A 15,264-nucleotide genomic window follows, 5' to 3' on the forward strand; every position below is an offset into this window, starting at 1 on the left:
TGCTAAGCTCATGAATAAATGACCGATCAAGATCGAGACCGAGGCGGGGTCGAGATCGAGCGAGGTCGAGGGAAGCCTGCTAAGTCGAATAACAGAAAGCCGAGATATTCGTGACCGGGCAGGGATCGTGACGAAAATCTCGACACGTATCAAGTCAAGACCGGACATTTAACCAATCATGAGATTTTCTTCTGTATTTAGAATTGTACCATAAGTAGAATTCCTCTACTATATAAATGTGGTTCTAATCATTTTGTAATCATGAGATTCACGTTACAAAAGCTATATATTCACTTTCTCTTAAGCTTTCAATATTCTTATTATTGTGTTCATATTTTCCGGCGAAATATTCACTTAATTCGAGGGCAGTCTAGCTCAAGGATTAAAGTTATACATTTTATTTGGTTTGCTCCATTTATATTCGCAGTTAATTCGATTGTCAATTTAAGTTTTCTCTCAATTTGTGCTAAGTGATTCACGTGTCCTTAAAACCGCAGTATAAATTCAATTGTTATCTATTTTTAGGGTAAACACATACATTGTTATAAAGAAAACAAAAAAAGAAAAGAAAAACAATGTTCACTAGCATTTAGAACTCATCTGTTTTCTACCTTGTCAGAAAATGAGTAAATCATTGATATCCTGCCATGACCAAACCAAATAAATGCAGCTTTAAATAATAATTCTTCCTTCTTCATCTTCACCATCATTATTCAGACCAGTCCAACATCCAGTCTTTTTTCTTCCTTTTCTTTTATCCCTTCATTGTTACAGAGAACAAATTAGAAAGCTGTCTGAAAACACCAGAAATATATGGAGAAACTACAAATGTATGTTAACCAAACACTATGTTTATACAAATACTACAAACTTTTCTTTCTTGGTTTCTTGTGTTTGTTAACACTGTTTCCAACTTCATCTTCAAACATTTCCTTCGATTTTTATGCACTATCTTGCCCTACAGCTGAATTCATGGTGAAAAATACAGTGAGATCAGCTTCCTCTATGGACCCAACACTCCCTGGAAAACTTCTTCGTCTCCTTTTCCATGACTGCTTTGTTGAGGTAATTTACTAATCTGTTATTACTCATTATAATCATTTTACAAAAATTGAAATTTTTCCTATTTATCCTCTTGCTTTTTTTTTTCTTTCTAAAAGGGTTAAACTTCTATAGACGGATAGTGTAATAGAATTTTTATACTGTCAAATTACCTAGAAGAGCTAACTAATTGTAATTATCCAAAATAAGTGCATTTTACGCCGCCACGCTTCATGTCAAAAATCTGTTTCTTATTACAGTCGAATCTCTCTATAATAGTTCATTTGTTCCGAATGTTTTTGAATATTACATCGAAGTGCGGTTTTATAGAACATATATTATAACATAACATGAAAATTGATTTCGGAAAAACTTCGCTTTTATTGTGAAGTATTATTATATAGGAATGCTGTTATAAAAAAGTTTAACTGTTATAATATAGTGTAATTCTGAAAAGAAGAAATTTTTGATAGATTGTTTAGCATACAGCAATATTGAGTTTTAATATAAAAAAAGTACTAATAATTACTGCCGGTTATGGAAAAAAGAGTCAATTGACTCATAGAAGTGTAATCCAACTATCTAAACTTGCACAATTTTCACAAAAGTGTCTCATTCATTAATTTGTGCTTATAAAGTTATAATATGTTCGCACACCTAACAAAATTAACCAAATTAAAATTGATGAAGATTTAATTCATGTTTTTATGTCATCAGGGTTGTGATGCATCTATACTTTTAGAAGGGAATGGAACAGAGAGAAGTGATCCAGCAAACAAGTCACTTGGAGGATTTTCAGTAATAGAATCTGCAAAAAGAGTTTTGGAAATCTTTTGCCCTAGAACTGTTTCTTGTGCTGATATTATTGCATTGGCTGCTAGAGATGCTGTTGAATTCGTAAGTTCCACTATGCTCATTTTTCTATATTCTTTTCTTTTGCTTGTCGATTTATTTCATATTTGTTGACGTGAAGTAGCGAGGATTCATATAAATGACTCCAACAAAATTGTTGACTAGATATAGATGGTAAAACGATGCTTTGTATATCTGAATAAAGCAATTTTTATCTTCTACATTGAGGTAAAATGGAAAAGGAAGTTGAGGAATTAAGCGTCGTACCCAAGAAATAAAAGAAGGATTATAATTGTTAACTCACGAATTGGGGGAAAAAATACCGCACAAAGGAATTGTACCTATTATGACTTCTTCAATTTTTACATGCTTCATATACACCAGTCAATATTGAATACTACAATTTGTAGTGCTGGACAAGAATTTTATACCGTATTGGACCGAAATAGATATAAATAGAGAACATGAACAATTATAAAAATCCATATAAACGACGTCGACTTACTTGATGTTACATAGTAATAATAGTAATTGTTGTTTTCATAATAACATTATAGTTTGCAAATTGAAGCGGAGCTACCATGAAAGATACGAGCACGTGAACTTTGTAGCTTTTGTTCATTTTTTCTTGTATGTATTAAAAATTATACTAAATATTCGTAAATATTTAACTTTAAACTTATTAGTTATTATTATAGTATATTATTAACTTGAGATAGCTGCAGAAATTCATAAACTTCAATTCTTAGATCCGCCGTTGATAGTAAATACATTGTTTTTGAACAGGCAGGAGGGCCAAACGTTCAAATTCCAACTGGGAGAAGAGATGGGAAAATTAGTTTGGCTTCAAACGTGAGACCAAATATAGTGGACACAAGTTTCTCAATAGATCAAATGATTAATATATTTTCTGCAAAGGGATTGTCTTTGGATGATCTTGTTATTTTATCAGGTACATATATATATACTTCTCTCTCTAAATCCCTTCTTGCATAGAATCATTTAATATGATTAAATTTTAAGCATGAGAGAGATATGTTATTTATACTATTAAGTTGGTTTATAGTCTAGTAGTATCGATAACCTCCGCATGTACATGCAAGTGTGTCGAACTTCTCCTTTCCCCTCCCTTTTACTATGTACAAAAAAATATAAAGAAAAATTGCAATATAGATACGTTAATTTCAGCAATTAGAGGCGGCTTCCTATATAATACCACCAAATTAACAAGATGCCAAAAATTTCGAAGTTGAGAAGACTACTACTCCCTCCGTCTCATAATATATGTCGTGGTTACTAAAAATAGTTATCTCAAATTATTTGTTATTTTAGAAGGTCAAGACAAAATTAATTATATTTTTCCCTTTTTATCCTTAATAATTAATTATCTTAGAAGACTACAAACACATTACTTATGGAGATGACACATAAATTGAGAAAACATTTAATAAAGGTAAAGTAGTCAAAAACTATTTTTTTCTTAAGGAGCGTGGACAAGAGAATCACGACACATATTATGAGACGGAGGAAGTAATAATATGTGGTCAAGGTTTTCAATATTAGGATCCCACAACTTTATGAGTTGATAGTAATTTATCAAGGGGTGAATTAGGTTCAAGTAGGGTCACTAGAATTTAAAGCCATTTATTCCTTACCCGACCAAATATTTATCTTTTCTTCCATAGGTAGTTCCAAACAATTACTGTTATTATTTGGTTAAATTGTAAGGGATATAAGGATAATAAGTATCTTATTTTTTAAATGTTGTTTAGCTTAGTTTTTAAAAAAAAAATTATATTAAGATATAGAGCCTCATAATGCATTTGCGGACATAAAGTTTAATTTTAATTATTTTCCCCCCAACGGAACGTGTACCTGGATACATTAATTCCTTATGGCAGTTATATGCTAGAGTTCTTTGTGGATTTAGTATAGATTCGTATATGGATGTCTGAATTTAAGGAGAGCTTCTTACTAAGTCTTATATTCTACATGTAGGGGAATCAATTGCTTTTAGGGGTTTATTTTTTAAAAAAATTGGAAATTTAAGTCTTGTAATTAGTTTATCCTATAAATGAAAGGAAAAAAAAATTGATACTTAAAGAGGGTATCCTGTTTACATGAGTTTAACTTGTAGACAATGACAGGAGTAATAAAACTTTACAATATTGTATCACATTTAATTTCTTGATATAGCAGGTAAGTCGTCTTATTTTTAGAGTTGCAAATCTCATTTATAAAAGTTATTTGTATATATTTTTTTGGAAATGTATGTATATAAGTTAAACTTGGAAAAAAGGTTCAAGTTTTCCATTATACTATTTGAAATTGCTCTAGTTTGTCCTTTATTGCACTTTTAGACCATTCCTTATCATTAGAAAATATCGTCGTATACTTATCGTTAAAATTTAATGAAGCTCTAGGGTGAAATGGATGGACTCCACGTGTCTAAACTCTTCACCAAAAAAAAAGAGGTTCCAATTTACCCCCAACTTTTTAATATGGTTTAAAATTACCCTCGGACTTGTACTCTGCTAGGATCAAAGGTACAAACAAGACTTTTCACTAACAACAATAGTACTAATACTAGACTGAAAATATAACATACACCAAAGTTGCTCAATTCGAACAGTACGTGATTCCATTGTATGTGTGTGTGTGTCACAGAGGAAACTGATACATTGTTGTATACATGCCAAAATTAAATTGTAGGAGCACACACCATAGGATCAGCACATTGCAATGCATTTAGTGATCGTTTTCAAGTGGATTCAAAGGGCAATGTCAGTCTCATTGACACATCTTTAGACAGAGAATACGCAGCTGAGCTAACAAAGCAGTGTCCAGCAGGAGCAAATCCCTCAATTACTGTCAAGAATGATCCCCAAACCCCTCAACTCTTTGACAATCAGTATTACAAAGATTTGTCAGCACATAAGGGACTTTTCCAATCTGATTCTGTTTTGTTTAGTGATGGTAGAACAAGGAAAAGAGTGATGGATTTTGCAGATGATCAGAACATCTTTTTTCAGGGTTGGAGTCAGTCTTTTGTGAGACTTGCTGATCTTGGAATTAAGTCTGGGGATGAAGGAGAGATTAGAGGTTCTTGTTCAGTCACTAATTAATGTGTGATATAGAGAAGTAGCCAGAATTAAACAGATTATATTGTTGTAATTAGCTTTTCTGCCTTGATAGCCTATAAATGATGGTAAGTGACCTGTTATTGATGTTAAAACTAATAATATTTAAATTCTTTTCACGCTTCGTTTGTTGAAAGGAATATATATATGTTTAACAAGTCGAATTGCTTGAAATTAGACTACTCATACTGTTTAACCAAAAATCTGAGTCGTTGGTCAAAGCTAAAAAGAAATTCGGGTTACTGATAATCAGGAGACAAAAATAAAATACTTTTGAGAACGATGGTAAAGAAGCAAATAGATGTATATTTCAATAAATTCTCAATAGTATTCTGTGTCCTTACAAATGATGATACTTCTTCCTTTTATAGATAATTCTAGGTAAAGGAATGAAGTCTCAGCTTTAATGATATAATCATGAGTAATAATGATATTAAATAAGCCGTTATACAATCATTCCTATTAAATACCGACTTCATAACGTATCAAGTATTTAATAATGAATTAGGACTCCTTTCTGTCACCAGATCTTTGCTTTCAATGCCTTCTATCCGTTGGCTGTAGATAATTTAAATTGGTACGAGACTCGTATCTATACGTTGTCTCGTGCCTATTTAAATTCTTCTTCCCGTGGTTGTTTCCATCCGTGCCTCTTAGTCAATTGCTGCGCTTTGACCATTTAACTAATCCACGTGTCATGTCACATCATCTTTTAATATAAACTCAGTTTTTTTCCAATACAGATAGTCCCCCCACTTTCCATTTTTTTTATCAATTAAATAATTGGGAAGTGGATCTTCATATAAAAGGAATTTTTACCGTAATTAATGCTCATGACAGTACTAACGTCTCATCAGTCTTTTCCATTTAATGTTCTGCCCATGTGTCATTTTCTAATTGATTCCACTATTCATACTCTTTTTCGAGACTTCTTCACTCTCACTATTTACGAAGTGATAGCTGCCTTTATTATAGGCTTTTCATCATTACACTTAAAAAGTTGACGGTTCCCATTTTACACATAACTTTGTCCTCCTTTGTCTTCTTCACAAATCTTCAGCACATACTTCCTTCTTAACAATGTCTTCTTCAAACCCTAACCGTAAAAAAGTTCCAATTCTAGATCAATTCCCCAACGCCCCTGTTAGACACAGAAGAGGCGGAGGAGGTAAGCTTCGAACAGGGTTAGAATCTACGCGAGGCGGCTCCTCTGGTTCTTCTTCAAGGAGTTCTATCCCAAAAGCCCATTCTTCTAAGAGTAGGGAAATTCTTGATCCTTCTCAAGAACCCTCAGTTGATGATATAGTTCCCGGCGATTTGTCTTTTGAAAGTGACAAAACGTCTCTTCAAAAACAAATTAAAAATTTAGAAAGAGCCGATACTTACCCAACAATAGTAACCGAACTTACAATCCCCACCATAAGAAGAGATTGTAACTGGAAGGATAGTCTCCGAATGTCAATTCCTTCCCCAAATCAAAGAATTTCCTCTTTTAGAAGTGGGTATTCTTCTGTTTACACTTACCCCTTCACTTTAGGTTTCAATCCTCCGATTGACCCAGTTATTCTCGATTTTTGTCGTTTCTTTACAATTTGTTTGGCCCAAATTGGTCCATTGGTGTGGAGAACAGTGGCTTGTTTGAGATATTTATCTTCCAAGGCCAATGTCAATTTCACTTTTTCTCACCTCATTCATCTATACCATCCTAACTTAATACGCCATGAGGTTTTTACCTTAACTGCAAGGAGCAAAAAGGTTTTGGTAAATCCTGAGGATGATAAAGATCGTGGATGGTATATTCGTTACGTTGCTATCCGCACAGTGGACTTGATTGGTGAAACAAATATTCCCTTCCCTGAGAAGTGAAATTTTGAACGTAGGTTTCCTTTTATTTACCGTACTTACTTTTGAGAATTTTAAAAGAAAGTTGTTTTTTAATCTCGTCCCTTCTTGGTTTTTTGTAGCAACCATGGGAGATGTGGAACCTATTCCCAACTTTCGTGGTTGGGTAGACTCACTTTTGAAGATTGCTTCTAGGGAGCAGAGATCTTGGAAATCAATTTCTTCCTTACATGGCTGGAAAGTCAAAACACACGGTATCCCCTCTTTTATAATTTTTTTTACATGTTAAGCGCTTTTTCCTCAACTTTAATCATGTATATCCATCCTTTAATCAGGATTTGGCATTAGAGGAGTGACAGCTGAAGTAGCTATGGCCATTCGCATGTCTGCGAATGCTGCTCTTGATTTGGATAAGGCTCGAGCCTTGCTGCCTAAAAGGAAAGCTGCAAAGGAAAGTTCTGAAGAAGAAGAGGAGAATACCTCCATAATTACCAGGCCGAGGGTCAGGAGACGAATAATCATTGATGATGAAATTGAAAACACTCCTGCTCGTACCTCCGCCACCGAGCCTGTTTTGATTCAATCTGATGAGGACACCGAACCTAGAGATAATGATGAATCAATTCAGCATCTTTTTGACAGTGGTTTCGAGAGTGGCGAGCTCGGCCCTGTTTTTGATGAAGCTCCTCTTTCCTCATTTGTTCCTATTTCCTCCATTCCTCTGCCAACCGTAAGTATTTCGTTACCAGTTTTGACGACTTCCGTTCTTTTGCCAGTCTCTACTGCTCCTATATCCGTTCCCTTGGTTGTTTCTACCGCACCTTCTTCTGCTCCTGTGGTTTCTACATCTTTTCCTTCCATTCCTTCCACTGCTCCTCTTCCCTCTGTTCATCATACAGAGACAGGTTCTAGCAGTGGAGGTATGACTATGAGAAGTGTTACTTTGGAGGTTCCTGCCAATTATAGCCTCTTGAGGAAGACCGGCAGAGCCGATGTTTGGCTCGAACCTCTAATTAGAGATATCGAGAAGAAGAAGATGGAGAGCCATAGCTGCTTAACTCTGATGAATGACGTAGTTCATTCTACTTTTAAGGTATTTTTACCAACAAGTTTTTTTTTTTTAAAAAAAATTATCTTCAATCTCTCATTTCCATGACTTACCTCTGTAGGCTAATCTTATTGGCACGGAATTAATGGGAAGAATTTCCCTACTGGAAAGAAGAGCTCGTGAGTCTGAAAAGACTATGCACGAGGCCGAGGAAATAGCTAGGGGAGCCCAGCTTGAAGCAACCAATTGGAAAGAGCAGTTCGAGAATGCTCAAGAGACCATAGAGGAGTTGCAAGAAGATAAAAATCTCCTGGAGCAGCAAAACCGTGGTTTAACTTCTGAACTGGCAACTGTCAAAGCCTCTTCAAGCCAATTGAAAAGAGACAAAGAGCTTTTGGAATGCTCTTTGTCAGAACAATTATCCAGGGCTAGTGAAGAAGTTAGAGAGCTGAAGGCACTTTTGGCTAGGAAGGAAGAATATGCAGGAGAGTTAGTGCAAAGCTTGACTCAAGCTCAGGCTGACTTACAGACTTCCTCTGACGAGATTCATGCCTTGAAGAGTTCTCATGCTTCTCTTGAAGCTTCCCTTGATTCCCATTTAGCTGAATATCAAATCTTAAAAAACGATCTTGCTATGTGGGAAAAGGAATATGGACTTCTAGAGGAAAATTTTAACATAGAAGTGAGTTGGGCTTTCCTGAAATCTCGTCGTGATGCTTTGACGGAAGCTGCTCAAGAAGGTTTTGACTTGCAGTCTGAACTGGCCAAAGTCATAGATACCATCGAGAAAAGCCAACAGTCTGCTGATACTCCTTCTCCTGCACTTGAAGTTCCTGGAATAGAAGAACTTTTAAATGAAGAAGTGCATACTGCAGCAATTGGGATTACAATTCCTGCTTCAGCTGAAAACGTTGCAATTCCAGCTTCAGAGGGTGAAACTTCTATGACCCAGTCTGTGGAAGTTGAAGCTTCCATGACTCTTGTTTCCCTCATTGATCCTAACATCTCAAGCTCTGCTGAAATCGTTCCTGTTGCTGCTTCTTCAGAAGTTGCCACCGTGCCTGTGGATGAAAGTGAAATAAATATTGCAACTTCCGTGACAACCCCTTCAATTGAATGATGGTTTTATCCCTTAGTTTTTTAAGGGATTTTTTGGTGAAAGTCCCCAGTTATCATAATGGGGCACTTGTATAAACTTTAATTGACTAAGTTTCTACTTAGTCTTTTTAATTATATTAAGAAGTTTTGTTAGTACTGCAATGTGTTCTATTCTTGCCTTTAGCTTACTTATTTAGGACTTATAGAATAGTTTAGCATTTTTATCCTTTGAAAATGCTTTATGATACTTCTCATGACTTATTAACATGAGGCTTATAAAAGAGGGCCCTTTTATTTTATCGACACTTAATGAAGAAGACGTCTCAACTTCATAATGGTGTTATAATACGATGAAAGTAATAGGAAAACACACGTTTTATATGAAACAATTTTGGCAAGTTTTTATTCATAAACTTTTAACAAGTGTTTGACTGTTACATGTATTACAATACATCTACAACTTTCTCGTAACTGTTTTTCTTGTAACAGATTTGTAAATAACATAAAATAAACAAGGTTTTTCTTCATAACCTGTTTCAGTACATAGTCATGACCCTATCTTTACATGTTAAGAAGGGTTTGAGAGGTGACTTTGTTTATGAGTTTGAGAGATGACTCTGTTGTTCTCATGAATGCTGAAGACTTCGTAACTTTTTCTCAACACTTGCTTCTTTGTAGCCTATTTTTATTCGATACTCGTATCTGTCTCTTTCTACACATATCTGTGTATAATATGTAGTCCCCCAAGTGTTTGAGAGGTGAAGTATGAAGCCTCGAGCATTTGTTTATTTCTTTTACTTTGGCCCTTTTCCTGAAACAGAAAGATATACGGGACTCGACGGTGCGATTATAGATGAAGATTGCCTGACTCGTGTGTATTTCCATCAGATTAATTGCAACCCTGGGCTAGGAATTTAAGAATACTCCATTTTGCCTTGCAGGTTGTGACTCTTCATTTGGCACGAGTTAGGATATTTTTCCTAGCATCTAAAATCGTTAGTAAAATATTAATAAACCAATAGAGAAATTTTAACATGATGATACCTGACCGTAGGTACTTTCTTAAAAGTAATATCTTTTTAAGTGGACAACATTCCAATGTGAGGGTAAAATTTTACCATCCATTGTTTCCAACTGGTATGCTCCTTTTCCCGCAATGCCACAGACTTTGTATGGTCCATCCCATATTGGACTTAGCTTTCCTGAGTTAGCAGCTTTTGCAGATTGGAACACCTTTTTAAGCACGAAGTCCCCAATTTTGAAAAATCTGAGGCGTGCTTTCCTATTGTAATATCGTTCTATTACTTGCTTTTGTGCTGACATTCTTATCAAAGCAGCTTCTCTTCTTCCTTCAAGTAAATCTAGGCTAACCCGCATCTCTTCATTATTAGATTCCTCCGTTGCCTGATCGTATCGTGTGCTTGTCTCACCTATTTCAACTGGAATTAAGGCTTCCGTACCATAAACCATCGAAAATGGTATTTCTCCAGTGCCTGTTTTGGTCGTTGTACGATAAGCCCATAGTACTCCAGGTAACACCTCAGGCCAATTACCTTTTGAATCTTGTAACCTCTTTTTCAAGTTATTAATAATAACTTTGTTAGTTGATTCTGCTTGTCCATTCCCCACTGGATGATATTGCGTAGACGTTATTCTTTTGATCTGCCAACTTCGAAGAAATTCTGTAACTTGTGCTCCAATAAATTGTGGTCCATTATCACACACGATCTCCTTTGGTACTCCAAAGAGGCATATTATATTTCGCCATATGAAGTCTTTAACTTCTTTTTCTCGTACCTGTTTAAATACCCCTGCTTCTACCCATTTAGTGAAATAATCTGTAAGTACAAGTAGAAATTTTACCTGACCTTTTGCTTGTGGAAGTGGACCTACGATATCCATTCCCCATTTCATAAAGGGCCAAGGGGCTAAAACAGGATGTAGTAACTCAGCTGGTCTGTGCATATTATTGCCGTACCTTTGACATTTATCACATTTGGACACGAAACTGGTTGCCTCTTCTTCCATCTTAGGCCAATAATATCCTGTGCGAATTAACGTTCTTACCAGTGACCGTCCTCCTGCGTGATTCCCACAATGTCCTTCATGTACTTCTCTCATGACATATTCGGTTTGAGAGGGACCGAGACACCTTGCTAGTGGTCCGCCGAACATCTTTCGATAAAGATTACCTTGATATAAACAATATCGTGCAGCTTTTTTGCGAAGCGCGTAAGCCTTTCCTTTGTCATTAGGCACGGTTCCGTGCTGTAAGAAGGCAACAATTTCATTTCTCCAATCCCATGTTAGATGATTAAAATTTACCTCGTTTTTATCAGGTTCAAGAACGGAATGAAATAGATGTATGACTGAAGCATCTGTATTGTTTGCCACGTCTGCTGCGGACGCAAGGTTAGCTAAAGCATCTGCCTCTACATTCTCATCCCTTGGGATCTGCACTACTTTCCAAGTTTGGAATTGCTTTATTAACTCTCGTACCTTTGCGAGGTATTCTTGCATTCGTGACTCTCTGGCTGTATAAGTCCCCAGCATCTGATTAACCACGAGTTGAGAATCACTCTTGATTATAATCTGTGTTATGCCGAGTTCTCGTGCCAATTCTAAACCTACAATTACAGCCTCATACTCTGCTTCATTGTTAGTTATAGAATGACATTTTATAGCCTGTCTAATGGTCTCACCCGCAGGTGGTACGAGGACTATTCCTAAGCCTGTCCCTTTTACATTAGATGAACCGTCAGTGTATAAAACCCAAGTCCCCGGGTTCGCACCATTAAAAACTAATAATTCTTTTTCTGCTTCTAAATGCATCCCCTGGCTAAAATCAGCCACGAAATCAGCTAGTACCTGAGACTTTATAGCGGTCCTGGGTTGATAAATAACTTCATACTCACTTAGTTCTATAGCCCATTTTGCTAATCTTCCTGAAAGTTCGTGTTTATGCAATATATTTCGAAGTGGAAAAGCTGTAACAACTACAATGGGATGACATTGAAAATAAGGTCTTAACTTTCTAGATGCCATGATCAAAGCTAATGCTAATTTTTCTAGCTGTGGGTATCGTGTCTCAGCTTCCAATAAGGACTTACTTACATAATAAATATGATATTGTTTACCTTGGTCCTCGCGGACTAAAACAGCACTTACTGCGACTTCAGACACGGTCAAATAAATGAGAAGTTTTTCCCCCACCTTCGGTTTTGCCAACAACGGTGGTTTTGACAAATAAGCTTTCAAATTTCTAAGAGCTTGTTGACAATCTTCATTCCATTCAAAATGATCTTGCTTTTTAAGTGCAGAGAAAAACTTAAAACACATTTCCGAGGATTTGGAAATAAATCTCCCCAAAGCTGCAATTCTTCCCGTTAATCTTTGTACTTCCTTTTTATTAGTAAGTATATCCGGGATTTCTTCTATTGCTTTGATATGAGAAGGATTCACTTCAATACCACGATTAGAAACAAGAAAACCCAAAAACTTACCTGATGCCACCCCAAATGCACATTTTTCTAGGTTGAGTTTCATATTAAATTTTCGCAAAATTTCAAAAGTAACAGATAGATGAGAAACATGGTCGTGAGATTGCTGGGTTTTGACGAGCATATCATCTATATATACCTCCATCGTTTTCCCTAAATGTTCTTGGAACATTTTGGTGACCAACCTTTGATAGGTTGCCCCAACATTTTTGAGGCCAAAGGGCATTACCTTATAATAGTAAGTCCCCCTGTCTGTGATGAAAGAAGTTTTTTCTTCATCACCAGGATCCATTTTAATCTGATTATATCCTGAGTATGCATCTAAAAAACTTAAAAGTTCATGACCTGCAGTTGCATCAATTAGTTGATCTATATGCGGTAAGGGAAAAGAATCTTTTGGACAGGCTTTATTTAAATAGGTATAATCTACACAAACACGCCACTTACCATTTTTCTTGGGTACGACCACCGTATTAGCTAACCAAGTAGGATATTTTACCTCACGGATTGATCCGATTTTTAATAACTTTTGGACTTCCTCCTGAATCACCTAGTTCTAGAAAGCACCTTGTTTCCGTTTCTTTTGCTTTATTGGTGTGAAAGAGGGGTCCTCATTGAGTTTGTGAGTGACCATATTTGGTGGAATACCTGTCATGTCAGCGTGGGACCAAGAAAAGCAGTCTAAGTTAGCTTTTAAAAATTCGATTATCATACCTCGCATGTTCGTGCTTAAATTGGCCCCGACATAAACCTTTCGTTCAGGCCATTGATCAAATAACATCACTGCCTCAAGATCTTTAATTGTCGTTTGATGCTTTCATTTTCTTCAGGTTCTTGAATTGTGTCAGGTCTTGAGTCCAAATCCGTCTTTTCCTGTTCAGTTGAAGTTTGATCTTTTTTACCTTCAACTGTTTCCTGTAATTGCTACTTTTCTTTATTCTCGGTGCTCGTATTTGTTACAGCGTTGACACTTTTAGCCATCTGCTGATCCCCACGAATTTGGCAAATTCCCCATGGTGATGGGAATTTAATAACCTGATGTAGAGTTGATGGGACAGCGTCCATATAGTGTATCCATGGTCTCCCCATGATCATATTGTAGGCCATTTCCATATCAACTACCTGAAATTTAGTTTCCTTCACAACACCCATAGCAAAAGTTGTTAGAAATACCTCACCTTTTGTTACTACACTTTAATTGTCGAAGCCTGACAAGGTGTGCGCCTTGGGTATCATTTTGTCTTCAGCTTGCATCTCTCGTAGTACCCTTAATAATATAATGTTTACAGAACTCCCTGGATCAATCAAAACTCGTTTTACATTAGTATCATGTACAAGTAAAGATATTACCAGTGCGTCATTATGTGGAGTTGTTACTCCTTCGGTATCTGCGTCATCAAATGAAATACTTTCATTTTCAAGGACCTGCCGCACTCGTTTCCCGTGTGTAATTGTTACCTTAGAAACCTTGTTGTAGGCTGTATAGGTTACGCCATGAATGTCCTCTCCCCCGCTTATGACATTCACTGTCCTTTTGGGTGAAGGAGGTTGTGGTGGATCTTGTCTGTTTTTCATATAAGCTTGTTTTCCTTTCTCACTAAATAACTCAGTAAGGTACCCTTGCTTTAATAAATGATCCACTTCACTCTGCAGGAATCTGCATTTTGAAGTTTTGTGCCCGTGATCGTTGTGAAATTCGCACCAATGATCCGGATTGCGTTTACTTGGATTTGACCGCATCTCTTTTGGCCACCGTACCTTATCTCCCATGCTTCTTAAAACAGCTACGAGCTCGGAGGTAGAGACATTAAAATTATATCCACCGAATCGTGCCTTTAAACTCATGTCATCATCTCGTGATTCTTGTCTGTTCCGATCATTCCTGAACTTTGAAGAAGAACCAGAATCCCGATTCCTTGATTTTTGATCATATTGCTGGCTATCTTATTTCGACCGTAGGTCCTTTCCTGCGGGTCCCATATATGGATCGTACCTATTTTTACCTGATCTTTTTTCAATTTCTGACCTTCGAGTACCGCCCCTTTCTTCATGATGGAGCTTACGTATCTTCTTCGATCCGCAGCTTCGTACTATACCTGTTGTAAACATCATTCCATGTGGTTGCAGGAAATTCTCTAAGACTTTCTTTGAGTCATCTCGTGGCTTCAGAACTTTTGTCATTTAAATTACTTGCAAAAGCTATAGCAGCCCAATTGTCAGGCACACGAGGTAGAGTCATTCTTTCACGCTGGAATCTATCAACGAAGTTTCTAAGCAACTCCGAATCCCCTTGTTTGATTTTGAAAATATCTTCCATCCTTTTCTCAACCTTTTGTGCTCCCGAATGTGCTTTAATAAAAGAATCTGCAAGCTCAGGAAAAGAATTAATAGAATTTTCAGATAAAAGAGAATACCAGGTTAATGCACCCTTGGTGAGTGTTTCTCCAAATTTCTTGACCAATACTGATTCAATTTCTTGTTTGGTCAAGTCGTTGCCTTTTACCCGGTTGTAAATGCAGTTACGTGGTCACGTGGGTCTGTAGTACCATCATATTTCGGGATGTCAGGCATTTTGAACTTTTTCGGAATTGGAAGGGGAGCAGCACTAGGCTTCCATGGTTGTTGTGAGTATTTGTCCATGTCTACTCCTTTTATTACAGGTGGAACTCCAGGGATTTGTTTAATACGCTCATTTTGTTCCTTAAGCTGTTTCTGCAAGGTTAGTACTAAATTTTGCAAATAC

At 36.5% G+C, this 15,264-nt stretch overlaps 1 protein-coding gene across 1 annotated transcript; it reads left to right on the forward strand.

Moving 5' to 3' along the window:
* Nucleotides 1-688: 688 nt before the first annotated feature.
* On the forward strand, nt 689-5,190 carry LOC107812376 (peroxidase 46-like). Its single transcript, XM_016637445.2, has 4 exons — nt 689-1,065; nt 1,759-1,938; nt 2,680-2,845; nt 4,606-5,190. The coding sequence occupies exons 1-4, from the start codon at nt 814-816 to the stop codon at nt 5,016-5,018; spliced, it is 1,011 nt and encodes a 336-aa protein (XP_016492931.1). The 5' UTR covers nt 689-813; the 3' UTR covers nt 5,019-5,190.
* The last annotated feature ends 10,074 nt before the right edge of the window (nt 5,191-15,264 follow it).

Source organism: Nicotiana tabacum, chromosome 20 (genome assembly GCF_000715075.1).
Source record: "Nicotiana tabacum cultivar K326 chromosome 20, ASM71507v2, whole genome shotgun sequence".
NCBI lineage: Eukaryota > Viridiplantae > Streptophyta > Magnoliopsida > Solanales > Solanaceae > Nicotiana > Nicotiana tabacum.